Source organism: Carlito syrichta, unplaced genomic scaffold (assembly GCF_000164805.1).
Source record: "Carlito syrichta isolate Samal-C Ts95f unplaced genomic scaffold, Tarsius_syrichta-2.0.1 Scaffold315831, whole genome shotgun sequence".
NCBI classification, from domain to species: Eukaryota; Metazoa; Chordata; class Mammalia; order Primates; family Tarsiidae; genus Carlito; species Carlito syrichta.
The window spans coordinates 15,212-30,563 of NW_007259927.1; the positions used below are offsets into that span (position 1 = coordinate 15,212).

A 15,352-nucleotide genomic window follows, 5' to 3' on the forward strand; every position below is an offset into this window, starting at 1 on the left:
AGTTGGCTCAAACCTCTGGATTTGTGTGCCAATATCCAGAGGACAGAAGAACATGTGAACTGTACCATGAGTGTGCAATCAGCAAAATATAGGTTGTGGGAAATTCTATGGGTTGTATGACCAGGTTCTTCAACAGGTAAATTTTAAGGAAATGGAAGAAGGAATCTGTTGATAAAAACAGATGTCAAATATATATCTAATAAAGCAATTTTAGATAGACATTATTAAAATATAGAGATATGCATTTAGGTGATAAAATAATAAAGAAAGGCAAGGAAGTGATTACGGTTGAAACCAGTCCAGTGGTTACTTTTGTGAGGTTGTCATTGTGTCGGGATGCAAAAAGGACATATGGGGTGACTGGCAAAGTTCGAAAAGAGTATTTCTTTATAAAAATGCATTAAGCTCAAAGTTTTGTTGTGTCTAATTTTCAGTATTTATATTTTCTTTTATAATTTTAAAAGGCTATGGCTGGGCATGGTGGCTCATGCCTGTAATCCCAGAACGTTGGAAGGCCGATGTGGAAGGATTGCTTGAGCCTAGGAGTATGAGACCAGCCTGGACAACATACTGAGAACTCATCTCTAAAAAAAAAAAAAAATTTTAAAGATTACCATTTAAAAGATAACAAAACCCTTAAAGTTTTCCACTAAATATCATGGATATGAATATTTCTACTGTAAATATCAGCTAATGGTTCTTAAGAAATTGCCTATATTATAGAAATATTTCTAAATCATAAACTACAAACATTTGAAAAATATAATATTAAATTCTTAGGTGTGCATAGTTATAGAAAGTCAAAGAATTCAGTATACTTTTCTAACACAAAATTTTGTTACAGTATTATATAATACAGTTTGGTTAAATGGACTTGGTTGACTTCCAAGATTTTTCTTTCCGACTCCCATATAAGATTATTCATGTTATTCTATTAAGAGATTAGAACAAGAGCACTGGAACTGATTTCATATTTCCTTGAATGTCCGCACTACATTTCACTCTCCATCTTTTTATGTAGAATAAAGATTAGTTATTGTGCCTAAACACAATGGTAGTTATTAATAGTATGTGGCACTACATGCAGTGTCATCCAATTTGCAAATAGATATATCCTTCACTCATATACCTTGCCTGTGTTTCTTTCACATATTAGTGACTGGTGTAGACTATTTTTTGTTGTTAAGTAGCTAAGAATCAAGAATGCAAAACCATCAAAATGAAAGCAGTTTTCAAAAGCACGATAGCAATAAACACAGACAAATATACAACTGTGTGGCACATTTTTGCCCATCAAACATTGACAATTTCCCTCCAATTTTCAAGCAGCATCTTAAATGGTGCAGTTGAACGGGCCCTTCCTCCTTCCTTTTAATAAAATTACGTGGTGTTGGAGTGATTCACATATTCAAGAAGTGACCGGTCTAAGACTCTTCGGATAAGAGCTTCCTCAATAATATTAAAATCCTACAATAAAGAAAAATAATGAGACATATTCAGTCAATAGTGTTTCAGAAAATGGAAGAGGCGGGCAGTGCAATGTTCTCATTTTGCGGGAAACCAAATCCCTGAGTTAGGTGACTTATCCAAAGCTCCACAAATCCTGTCACAGAACCCAGGACGTTTGCTTTGGGATGAATGCATTTTCTATTTCTTTTTATTGCCTATTAATTAACTGGTTACTATCATAATAAAATAGTCTTGATCTGAAATTTAAGGGTTTTTTCCTGATATAATTAGTAGTTGGGTTTTTTTTGAGTCAGAGTCTCACTCTGTCACCCAGGCTGGAGTGCACTGGCATGCTCATGACCACGCAGCCACGGCCTGCTGGGCTCAGGTGATCCTTCCTCCTCACCCTTCCAAGTAGCTGGAACCACAGGTGCACGCCATCACATCCGGCTAATATTTTTATTTATTGTAGAAACAAGGTCTGGCCAAGTTACCCAGGCTGGCCTTGAACCCCTGGACTCAGGCAGTCCTCTCATCTCCTATTCTCAAAGTGCTAGGATTACAGGCATGAGCCATTGCGCCCAGACAATTAGTAGTTTTTAGTTAACATTATGAATCCTGGTCAGAGTGCTATCTATGTTCCACACAAAGATGTAACACAGAGAAGAGTTAAGGCACGCCCATGCCAGCTATACTACTGAAAATCTATTTCTGAAAAAAGTGTTAAAAACAAATCTCTTTTTCTCTTTGCCTCCCTATGTGTCAAAGTGGAATCAAAACTTTATGCCAGCATATTCTACAAGTAAAACATAAACTACTCTAACCCCTGCAGTTCCTCTCCTGTTCCACAATAAATAAACAACACAAAGTGAAATCTCTATTCAAAGCCCATTCTAAAAACATAAAAACAAATAAACTAAATCCAAAGGAAAGACATAAAGCACAGTACAGCACAAGGTTTGGATTTAATACTAACTTGTTCTTAGGTATGTAGTTAACCTTTGACCTTCAGATATTTCATAGCTAAATAAGGATAAAAATATAGCATTCACCTCATGGAAGTTGCTCCAATGAATAAAGTGAGATAATATGCTTAAAGTGCCTAACTGGTAGCCCAGGACACAAAAATCAAAACAAAGAAGACTATTTCAGACTTGCATACCCAAGAATATGGTTTTTGAGTGGCTGGAAGTTATTCTTATCAAACAGGCTTTATCCTGACTAGCTCTGGACTTGGAAAGATCTTGAGAATAGGCTGAACATGAGTAGCAAGAACAGTCACGGAAATCAACCTAGCTTTTAGAACATCTCATAGAGTTAAGATAAAAAGGGACCCCTTTTTGTTATCAACAAAAATACACGGACCAGAGCCAGACTCTGTGGAGGCCAAGTGTGACTTAGGGGCCAGAAAAGACATAATTAGAGAGATGGAGCAGAAAATAGGCAGGCTCTGTCATGTACCTTGTTCAGTTTTTTGAGTGGTCCCAATAATCCTAATTACTCCCATCCCATCTTCAACTTGCCTAACATCTATGCCTAAACTGTGCAAATCTTTTTATATGCATGATCTTATCTAACCCTCACAAGAGCTTTTAGGAGTAGCTTTTAATCTCCCCAATTAACAAATGAACAAACTGAGGTTCAGAGGTTAAAGGCCTTCCCCAAGGTCGCATAGCTGTGACAGAGCTATCATATAAACCAAGCCCATTGTGTATAATCTGGAGAACAATAATGGTTAAGATTAAAAAAACATGGAGAAAACTTTAAAGTGATGACCTCTAACAACTGTTCAATTTTAACTTGGTTTCCTAAAAAGAAACCAGACAAAAAGCATGTAAAAATTATATGCAAATTCAAATTTAGCCCTATATATTTCATATATTTAGATAAAAAACAATAAAATATATTATTTCAGAACATAACAAAATTTTTTCCCCATAATAGGTAATACTTCCTTACTAAAAGGGACTTAAGGGACAATGCATTAATTACTCATGGCAACATATGGACCAAAGTAGAGCAAAGACTATATTAACTTTTGGTTTGCTATTCTCGTTTCTCACCATGGGAAATATACTCATAAGTATTAAAACTATTCGTACTATAGATCATTTTTCTTCCATCTTGAAAATGGTAAGATTGACCATGAATTGATTATTGAGGCTAGGCCATGGGTAAATGAGGGTTTATTGTGTTATTCTGTTTACTTTTGTATACATTTAATTTTTTTCATAATACATTTGTTAAGTTTAAAATTTTCAATAAGTACAAGTTTTGTCATTTATAGAATTTAAATTAAAAATGAGAAGGCACATATGTCTTGCGATACTGATAAGATCATGTCTGTTATTAGCTATTCAATATACTATAAAAGCAGCTGGATGCAGAGCAAGTACTGAGCCATTTCATTACTGATGTGATTTCATCTCAGCTATATAAGTTCTCAAATTCATAATAATTATGAGAGGGGACCCCCCCAAAAAGGAATTTATTTATAAAAAATTGTGTATTTATTCTTATATGTTTAAACTTCAGTCACCTTCAAAGTACTCTCCGTTTGATGCAATACATCAAGATGCTTTTTCCACTGCTCAAAACAGTTTTTGAACTTGTCAATTTGGATGCCTTTTAGTGCTTCAGCCGTTTTTTGTATCACCTCTTCCACATCGGCAACATATTGTCCTTTGAGGATTTTTTTTCATCCGGGAAATAAGAAAACATCGCTTGGGGCACAGCAGGTGAATAGGGAAGGTGGGTCGTAAGGGTCATGCTGTATTTGGTCAAAAACTGCTAAACACTCAGCAGTGTGAGCAGGTGTGCTCATAAATCACCCATCATAAAATGGCAAACACATTGAAAGAATCTCCAAAAAAAAATCCACTGAAGCACATTGCAACCTCCCACAACAATACCAGCAGGTACCCTGATAACAGTGGGTTCCTGGAACACATATCAGGGGAAGCTTGTACTAAAAGGGCTTGCCCTCCAAAAAGATAATTCCATTTTTGGTGGAGGGGGGGTGGAGTCCTTGCTCATGTAACTATATATAGGGAGACACTAGAGTAAAAATTTAAATAATTTAAAAACTAAATCTGACTCTGGCCAGGCACAGTGGCTCATGCCTGTAATCCCAGCACTTTGGGTTCAAACCAGCCTGGGTAACTTAGCAAGATCTTCTCCACAATAAATAAAAAAATTAGCCAGGTGTGGTGGCACACATCTGTAGTTCTAGCTACTTGGAAGGCTGAGGCGGAAGGATCACCTGAGCCCAGCAGTGGTCGTGAGTGTGCCACTGCACTCCAGCCTGGGTGACAGAATGAAACTTCAACTCAAAAAATAAATGAATAAATAAATAAGCAAATCTGAGTGTTTATAAAATGGCTGATTATCTAGATCACAAAGAAAACAATTTTGTCTAAGGCAGATAATTACTTTAATATTCATAGTCAAATATATAAAACACTCGATTTCATAATTTCCCACTTAATGCTAATACCCAACACCTTAGCTATATATGAACTTTTTTCTGTATAATTTCATTCACTTGTATTAAAAAGGTAAGATTAACACAGACAGCATAAAAACATAATGTAAAAATAAGAAAATGTACTTACTATGAAATCATCATAAAACAAAGTGTGACTAACTTGCAAATGTCGTATTAAACTGCCATTGAAACTGCTTGGATTCTCGTTCGGTATTAAACGGCAGAGTGGACAGAACTGAAAAGAGAAGAGACCAAGAGTTTAAGAAAGAATTTAAAATAATTATTATGTCAGATTTTAAAAAACAAGTAACCATTCAACAAAGTGAACTTTAACATTAGAAATCGACAGGCTAATTATCAATAAAACAAAAAACAACAGATGCTGGTGAAGATGCAGAGAAAAGGGAACACTTCTACACTACTAGTGGGAATGCAAACTAGTTCATCCTCTATGGAAAACCATGTGGCAATTTTGAAAAGAACTAGAAATTGGCCTTCCATATGACCCAGCAATCCCCCTACTGGGAATACACCCGGAGGAACTCAAACCATTCTACAAAAAAAGATACCTGCACGTGCATGTTTATTGCAGCACTATTCACAATAGCACAAACATGGAACCAACTGTGCTGCCCATCGAAAGTGGACTGGATAAAAAAATGTGGTACATATACACGATGGAATATTATGCAGTCATAGAGAAGGGCAAACATATGGATGAACTTCGCAGCAACCTGGATGGATTTAGAATCTATAATACTCAGTGATCTATCACAGAAACAAAGAACTGAGTAACACATGTTAAACATTTGCCATAATACTATAAGAAAAAATATGTATAAGAAAGGGATTGGCAGTAGTGGGATACTGCCAGGGGAGGGAGGGGGGCACACAACATCCATAAGGGTACCTGATCTCAAACCAGGCAAAGTGGGGACCAAAGGGAAACCCAAACTTAACCTGTACAATGACTCCTTATATACCTAATCCTGAATTGTACCCCACATCTTTTTTTGTTTTTGAGTTAGAGTCTCACTCTGTTGCCTAGGCTGGAGTGTAGTGGCACGCTCATGGCCCACCACAGTCTCAACCTGCTGGTCTCAAGTGATCTTTCCACCTCAGCCTTCCAAGTAGCTGGAACTACAGGTATGTGCCACCATGCGTGGCTAATTTTTTGATTTATTGTAGAGACAAAGTCTCGCCAAGTTGCCTGGGCTTGTCTCGAACCTGTGGGCTCAGGCAATCCTCTCACCTCAGCCTCCCAAAGTGCCAGGATTATAGGTGTGAGCCACCACACCCGGCCCCACGTCTTCAAAAATTAAAAAAAAAATTCATTGGCCATATTTCAGTATTATGTTATTAAATTACACAAATAGTAAAGCAACATTAAACAAATAAAATTACATTTATTTCTTTATATGCCTTTCTTGTCCCTATGCATACACAACAGTATAACAATTTTTTATATGTATCAATTTATTGTTTAAATATTACAGTCAGTAAATGTACCATAATTTACTTAATTAGTTGCCTACCACTTGGAATGCTAAAGTTTTTTTTTGTATGTGGCTATTTGTTATTGTAAATGATATAACCTATCCTGTTTAACTTTGGGGGATTATCCTCTTAGGATAAATGACCAGAAATAGAAATAACTAGGTTAACAGTAATAAGTACTTATGGTTCATAATATCTGTTCCTCTATGGTATTTTTTTTATTGTCATCAGCAATACAGATTATAACTCGCCAGCATTAGTTACTAGTACTTACACATATTTTCACAATAGTCATTAATAGCTCTTTTCTTTGTTTTTTCTTTTATTTATTTTTTTTTTTGAGGTGGCATCTCACTCTGTCACCCAGGCTGGAGAGCAGTGACACGATCACAGCTCATTGCAGTCCCAACCTTCTGGGCTCAGGTGATCCTCCTGCCTCAGCCTCCTGAGTAGCTGGAATTGCAGGCACACCATAATGCCTGGCAAATTTTTTGTAGAGACAAGGTCACGCTATGTTGCCTAGGTTAGTCTTGAACTCCAGGGCTCAAGCAATCCTCCTGTCTTGGCCTCCCAAAGTGCTGGGATTACAGGAGTAAGCCACTGTGCCAGCCTAATAGCTCTTTTTACAACTTTTTCACTTATTTATAAACTCACAAGAAATGATAAAAATGCAGAGATCCCATGTTCCCATCACCCAGCTTCCCTAAACAGTAACATCTGACATAACTATAGTAGATTGTGGAAACCAGGAAATTGCCAATTAACTAGATTACAGACCTTCCTTAGATTTCACCAGGTTTTGCGTGTACTTATATTTGTGTATGTGTGTGTGTGTGTGTGTGTGTGTGTGTATAGTTCTATGACATTTTATCACATGTATAGATTCATATAACCACCAACACAATCAAGATACAGAACTGTATTGAGAACCATAGATGGATTTTTTTTGTTTTGAATTGGAATCTCACTCTGTCACCCAGGCTGGAATGTAGTGGCACGATCATGACCACCATAGCCTCGACCTGCTGGGCTTAGGCAATCCTTCTACCTTAGCTTTCCAAGTAGCTGGAACCACAGGCACACAACACTATGCCCGGCTATTTTTTTTTTTTTTTTGTAGAGATGAGGTCTCACCAAGTTACCCAGGCTGATCTTGATTCCCTGAACTCGAGCAATCCTCTCGCTTCCACCTCCCAAAGTCCTGGAATTACAGGCATAAAGCACCACACCCGGCTCATAGGTGGATTTAAAAAGGGATACAGAACAGTTCTGTCCCTACTGCCACCCTTTACCACCTCCTCTCTCCCCCTCTAATCTGTTCTCCACCTCAATAGTTCTATCATTTTGAGAAAGCTATATAAATAGAATTACACAGCATTTAACCTTTTGGGATTGGTACTTTTTACTGAGCATAATGGCTTTGCGCTCCGTCTAAACTGCTGGGTATATCAATAGTTCTTGAGGAGTATTCCATGGTATGGGTGTTGCACAATTTGTTTATCCATTTACCTTTTAAAGGACAAAAACCTTCTGGGGGTTGTATCCAGTTTCTGATTGTTACAAATAAAGCTGCAAGAAATATTTGTGTACAGATGTTTGTGTAAACATACATTTTCATTTCTCTAGGATAAATTGCCAGGAGTGTCATTGCTTGGTCATAGGGCAAGTGTATGTTTAATTTTGTAAAAAAAACTGCCATACTGTTTTCTAGAGTGGTTGCACCATTTTACCTTCTCACCAGCAACATGTGAACTATTTACTTTTTCTTCATTCTTGCCAGCATTTGGTACTGTCAATTTTTAGAAAAAAATTAGCCATTTTGATAGGCATGTAATGGTATCTCACCATGGTTTTAATTTGCATTTCCCCAATGGCTAATATAAATGACTCTTTTAACAGATACTATTTTATTTACTTTTTTTTTGGAAAGCAAGATATATTGAGAGGACAGAAAAGCCCCACAGTGGGAGGGGACCCAAAAGGGTTGTCCTTTATTTACATTTTAACCTAGGTTGGTTTTAAAACAAAACAAAAAAAAAATATTTTTTTCAGTCGAGGTCTCACTCTGTTGCCCAGGCTGGAGTGCAGTGGTATAATCTTAGCTCACCATAATCTCAAACTCCTGGGTTCAAATAATCCTCCAACCTCAGCCTCCTATATAGCTGGGCCTACAGACATGTGACACCATGCCCAGCTAATTTTTAAAATTTTTTTGTAGAGACGAGTTCTCCCTATGTTGCCCAGACTGGTCTCAAACTCCTGGGCTCAAGCAATACTCCTCCTAGGCTTCCCAAAGTGCTGGGATTATATGTTTCTTTACATTTAAATAAGGTCTTTAAATAATTCTTTTCTTTTTATTGTTTTATGAGGATCTGTTTCAATACACACAATTCCTATAAATAAGGGTCTATTTCTGAATTTTGCTCAATTCCATTAGTCTTTATGTCTTATTTTTAGTAAAATGACATTATTTTAATTAATTATGATTGCATGATAATATTTTATGATTTCCTAATGCCCTAGCTATTTTGGTCAATTGGTAACACTGGCCATCCCAAGATAGCATTTAATTTACCCTGAGACCACTGTGTATAATGAGAACGGAGCTGAGACCAAGATATATATAACAGAAGAGCAATATTAATGTTTTGCGATGTGAGAGAAGGAACACTAGTTACAGAAATTTGTTCATTCAGCACTCTTAATTGTGTTGCTACTGGGAGCTAGGCACTTGGAATATCGAGATCAGTAAAATACTCTGAAATCAGACAACTTTGGTTCAAATTCTATCACCAACTGTATGATCTTGAGACATACGTTTCCTCTTCTGCGAAATGGGAATAACACCTGCCTTGTACTGTAGCTATGAAATTTGGAGATAATGTCCTTAATGTGCCAGGTACATACCAGGTCTTCAATAAATGCCATATATTCACTACTGTTTGACGCTGTCCTTGAAGAGTTGCAGATCCCTAAAAATTCCATTTTCCATCTCTAAAGTAGTAATAAAACATATACTTTGTAGATTAGATAATATATATCTTATTTAGGCTGGGCGTGGTGGCTCACATCTGTAATCCTGGCACTTTAGGGAGGTAGAGGTGAGAAGATTGCCTGAGCCCATGGCTTCAAGACCAGCCTGGGCATCATGGCAAGACCTTGTCTTTACAATAAGTCAAAAAATTAGCTGAGCGTGGTGGCGCATGCCTATAGTTTCAGCTACTTGGAAGGCTGAAGTGGAAGGATCACTGGAATCCAGCTGGTCGAGGCTGCGGTGGCCGTAAGCCTAGGCAACAGTGTAATTCCAACTCAAAAAAATATATATACCTTACTTAAATTTTATTCTCCCTTAGAATAAAGCATCCTTTAGGGCAAGAGCAAATCATATTTATCTTATTTCCTCATGCTTAGTCCCTAGTAGATACCACATGAATAAAGAATTGTTTTTGTTTTTATTATAGAGGTGTGGGGTACTAGTGAGGATTAACTACATAGGTAGGCTGCATGCAGATGAAGTTTGGGCTTCCAGCTGGCCCTCCTTCTCCTGGTAGTGGACCTGACACCTTTGTGTTGTCATGTGGCCCTCTTCCCTCCCTCTTTCCCTCCCCTAGCAATGCCCAGTGACTGCCGACCTCTCCCTTGCGTTTATGTGATTAGCGTTCAGGGCCCACTTATGAGTGAGAACGTGCAATATTCAGTTCTTCGTTTCTGTGATAGTTCACTTAGTATGATGGTCTCCAACTCCATCCAATTTGCTGTAAAGTCCATTATTTCATTATTCTTTATGATTGTGTAATACTCCGTTGTGTATATGTACCACATTTTCTTTATCCAGTCCACTTTTCAATGGGCAGTAGAGTTGGTTCCATATTTTCGCTAGTGTGGCAATAAACATATATGTACGGGTGTCTTTTTTGTAGAACGAATAGTATGGCAATAAACATGCATGTACAGGTGTCTTCTTTGCAAAATGATATATGTCCCGAGAGAGATTACTGGATCATATGGAAGATCAATTTTTAGTTCCCTTAGGAATAACTGCCACACTGCTTTCCACAGAGATTGAACTAGCTTGCACTCCCACCAACAGTACAGAAGTGTTCCCTTTTCACCGCACCTGTGTCACCGTCTGTTGTTTTTTGACTTATTAAGATAGCCATCATTACTGGAGTTAGGTGGTGTCCCATTATAGTTTTAGTTTGCATTTCTCTGATGATTAGTGAAGCTGGCCATTTTTTCATGTGTCTGTTGGTTGCTTGTAAGTCTTCTTTCGAGAAGTGACTGTTTATATCCTTTGTCCACTTTTTAATGGGGTTGTCTCTTTTCTCCTTTGACTTTGTTTGAATTCCTTGTTGAACCAGCCCTGCACCCCCAAGAATGAAACATACCTGGTCATGGTGAATGATCCTTGAGATATGTTGATCCGATTTGCTAGAATCTTGTTGAGAAGTTTTGTGTCTATGTTCATCAAGGAAATTGGCCTATAATTCTCTTTCCTTGTTGGATCTTGCCCAGGTTTGGGTATCAGTGTGAGCTTAGCTTCATAGAATGATTTGGGGAGGATTCCAACTTTCTTGATTGCCTAGAATATTTTTGATAAGACTGGTATCAGCTCTTCTTTGTATGTCTTGTAGAATTCAGCTGAGAAGCCACCTGGTCTAGAACTTTTTTTTGGTGAGGAGATTTATTATGACTGAATCAATTTCCTGTATTGTTATTGGTCTGTTTAGAGTTTCAATTTCTTCATGTTTCAACCTTGGGAGGTTGTGTGATGTCAGAAAGTCCTCCATTTCCTTTAGATTTTCAAGTTCATTTATATATAGATATGCAAAGTAATCTCTAATAGTCTTATGAACTTCTTTGGGGTTAGTTGCCTTTTGCATTTCTATGTGTGTTTATTTGGACTTTCTCTTTTTTCTAGTCAAGGTAGTCAAGGGTCCACCAATCTTATTTATCTCTTCAAAGAACCAGCTTTTTGTTTTGTTGATTTTTTTTCCTATGATATTTTGGTCTCCTCTGCCCTCCAATCATGATTTTATCTTGGTAATCTGGATTCTTCTGCTGAAGTTAGGATTTTGGTGATCTTACCCTTGCAGCTCCCTTAGGTGTGATATTAGGCTATTTACTTGTGATCTTTCTGTTTTCTTGATGTGTGCACGCAATGCTATGAATTGTCCTCTTAACATGACTTCATGGCATCTCAGAGATTCTGATAAGATGTGCTTTGTTTTCAATTGTTTCCAGGAATCTTTTTATTTCTGTTGATTTCTGGATTGACCCAGAAGTCATTCAGTAGCATGTTGCTTAGTGTAAATGTCTTTGGGTGTGTTTTTTGGGGGTGGGGTTTATTGGTGATTGATATTTATTTTTATTCCACAGTTCTGCATAGATTCACGGTATTATTTTGATCTTTTGGAATTTGTTTATGCTTGATTTATGTCCAAGAATGTGTTCAATGGGCTGATGAATAGAATGTATACTCTGTAGTTGTTGGGTGAAGTGTTCTTTAGATGTCTATTAAGACCATTTGATTGAGTGTCAAGATGAGGTTTCAGATCTTCTTATTGGCTTTTTGCTTTGATGATATACCTAAAGTTGTTAGTATGGTATTAGGTCTCCAACTATGATTGTGTGAGTCAGTGTCCTCTCTTAGATTACTTGTAGTTGTTTTATAAAACCTGGTGCTCTTGTGTTGGGAAGCATATATTTTTTGAATATATTTCTTGCTGGTGGATTGAGCCTTTTATCATTATGTAGTGTGTTTTTTAAACTTTGATGGCTTGAAGGCCTATTACAAATGAGGAAAAATCAATGGAAAAACACAGGCAACCCTCAGAGTCTTAAAGAGACAGCACCCAAAGAAAACAGTGATCAGAGCACAAACAATGGAAGCCCCTTCAGAATGACCTGCTCCAGATGATAGCTACAGAAATTAGAAATTGGATGGAAAACTGAACAGAAACCAAGAGAAACAAGAAGTGAAACTCAATAAAATTGTACCAGAAGTAAAAGCAAAGTTGGCTAATTTCAAAAAAGCCTATTCTGAAATAATGGAAAAAAGAATAAAAATAATTCATTGATTCTGTTCCCTATGCTTGTTTCTTTGTCTCAAAATAAGCATAGGGAGCAGAATCAATGAAGCAGAGGGAAGAATCTCAGAGCTTGAAGATCAAAATATGGAATTAACTCAATCTGATAAAAAATAGGAAAAAACTCAAAAGAAAGGAGCAAAGCCTCCAAAGGATGTGGGACTATGTCAAGAAGTCAAATCTATGCTTAACTGGTATCCCTGAAGCAGAAAGGAAAATGGAGAACACCATGAAACAAGCATTCCGTGAGAAACTCTGTCATCTAAGAAAACTTTCCTCATCTTGCCAAAGGTGCAACTATTCAGGCACAAGATATTCAGAGAACCACTACAAGGTATCACATGAGAAGATTAACTCCTAGATACATAGTAATCTGCCTCCACAAAGTAAGCATGAAAGAAAAAATCTTTTTTTTTTTTTGAGTTGGAGTTTTTCACTCTGTCACCCAGGCTGGAGTGCAGTGGCCGCTCCCGGTCACCACTGTCTCAACCCGCTGGGCTCTGGTGATCCTTCCGCCTCAGCCTTCCGAGTAGCTGGAATTACAGGCGTGTGCTACCATGCCCGGCTAATTTTTTGATTTATTGTAGAGATGAGGTCTCGCCAAGTTGCCCAGGCGGGTCTCAAACCCACGGGCTCAGGCAATCCACTCACCTCAGCCTCCCAAAGGTGTAGGATTACAGGCTGAGCCACCGAGCCCTGCTGAAAGAAAAAAATCTTAAAGGCAGTGAGAGAAAAAGGTCAGACTATCTGCCAGACTTAACCTGCAGAAACATTACAAACCAGAAGAGACTAGAGTCCAATTTTTATCATTCTTAAAGCAATTCCAACCAAGAATTTTCTACCCCACCAAGCTAAGCATCATTAGTGACAAAGAATTAAAATCCTTCACAGACATCCAATCCCTAAGATAATATACCACCTCCAGACCAGCACTTCAGGAGATGCTTAAGAATGTATTGAAGCTGGGAGTAGTGGCTCATGCCTGGAATCCCAGCACTTTAGGAGGTGGAGGTGAGGGGATTGCCTCAACCCAAGTCTCTTTCCCTTCTCTATAATTCCATCACTCAGTGAGAGAGGGAGAAGAATTCACTTCTGCTTTCTCCACTCTATGACAGGTGTGTTATTGCAGGTTCTCTCTCCCACTGCTAAAGTAGTTGAAACAGTTTCAGCCTCTGCTGCATGTAACCAATGGCTGGGGTGGGGGAACAACTGACTTGTCTTAGAATTGCTCACCTCACTCCTTCACTGGGCAGGACTTCAGTTCCCCTAGCCTGGTGAATGGCAGGGGTTGGGGCGCCTTGATTTCCATGTCTGCTGTCACTTTCTGGTTTCTGTATATACAAGGAGATCCTTGCTGAATTCAGGGTGTATTGGTGGCTGGGTCCCTACTCTCTGTCATGCTTGGCAAGAGAGCTGCTGGTCGTTTCTCCACTAATTGCTGGTGGTGAGCATGCCAGTCAGATTCACTCTGCAGGAGGTTTTTTTCCTCCCTGGGCGCTGGCCACTACGGTGGAGGCCAGTGGGTAGGTTCCCTGTTTCACTTGGGCTCTGGTTGTCTCCCCAACTCTGACCAGGACTCTTCCCATGTGGGACTGGCCACTCGCGCAAGGCTGGGGGAGGTGAATTGACTCATCTTAGAATCGCTCACTCTTTCACTGGACAGGACTTCAGTTCCTGTACTAGCCTGGCACATGGTGGGGGATAAGGCACCCAGATTCCCATGCCTGCTGTCACTTTCTGGTCTTTATGTGTACAAAGAGACCCTTACTGGGTGCAGGGTATACTGGTGGCTGGGTCCCTACTCTCTACCATTCTTGGCAAGAGAGACACTGGTCTGTTTCTCCACTAGCTGCCAGCAGCAGGTGTACCAGTCAGATTCATTCCCAAGAATTTATTTTTAGGATAAAAATTTCTAGTAATTTTCTTTCTCTCTTGATATAATTTCTACTTTTTTATTTTGCTTTGTTTTTATTTTTCTCAAATGTCTTTACTTCACATCAGTTCCTATAACAGAGCAATTGAGCTAGTTAGGAATGGAAGAAGAATTGTTGCTATACTAAATCAGATGAGAGTTCTTTTTCAATATATGCCCCTCCTTCTTCCCTAAATTCTGACACAACTACCTTCTCTTCCCAGAGGAGTATTCACCCATTCTCATGAATCACTATTACTTATGGGAAAATAAGAATGATTTAGTTCAGTATCATATTCTTTAGGTGCGCTGGGACAAAGAAAATGTTAAAAATGACCAAAGTAAGGGCTTCTAAGAATACATAAGAGCAACTGGGCTTGGTGGCTCATGCTTATAATCCCAGCACTTTGGGAGGCCGAGGTGAGAGGACTGTTTTGATTCAGAGTCTCTCTCTATTACCCAGGCTGGAGTACAGTGGCACCATAATGGCTCTCTGCAGCCTCAACCTCCTGGGCACAGGCAATTCTTTTGCTTCAGCTGCCCAAGAAGTTGAGACTACAGATGTGCACCACCACATCCAGCTAATTTTTTGATTTATTTATTTATTCTTTGGGGGTAGAAAGAAGGTCTCACTATGTGCCTAAGCTGGACTCAAACTTCTGGGCTCAAGCCATCCTCCTGTCTTGACATCCCCAAATACTGGGATTATAGGCATGAGCCACCTGCCTGGTCAAGAATTTCTGGACTAGTCCTTACCAGAGTCTTCAAAATGATACCCTCCCTTATCCCATTAAGAATAAGGGTAGCCAGACTCGGTGGCTCAGCCTGTAATCCTGTGCCTTTGGGAGGCTGAGGTGAGTGGATTGCCTGAGCCCGCGGGTTCGAGACCTGCCTGGGCAGTGAGACCTCATCTCTACA

The 15,352-nt window shown here is 38.7% G+C and overlaps 1 protein-coding gene across 1 annotated transcript in view; it reads right to left on the reverse strand.

Annotated features, from left to right (window-relative positions):
* Positions 1-571: 571 nt before the first annotated feature.
* The window catches only part of RNF125 (ring finger protein 125), a 33,544-nt gene continuing 18,763 nt past the window's right edge, over positions 572-15,352 (reverse strand). The window contains exons 5-6 of the mRNA XM_021706645.1: positions 5,064-5,171; positions 572-1,467 (exon numbers count right to left, since the gene is read on the reverse strand). Coding sequence (XP_021562320.1) covers positions 1,381-1,467; positions 5,064-5,171 — 195 coding nt within the window. The 3' untranslated portion in view covers positions 572-1,380. The remainder of the gene's footprint in view (positions 1,468-5,063; positions 5,172-15,352) is intronic.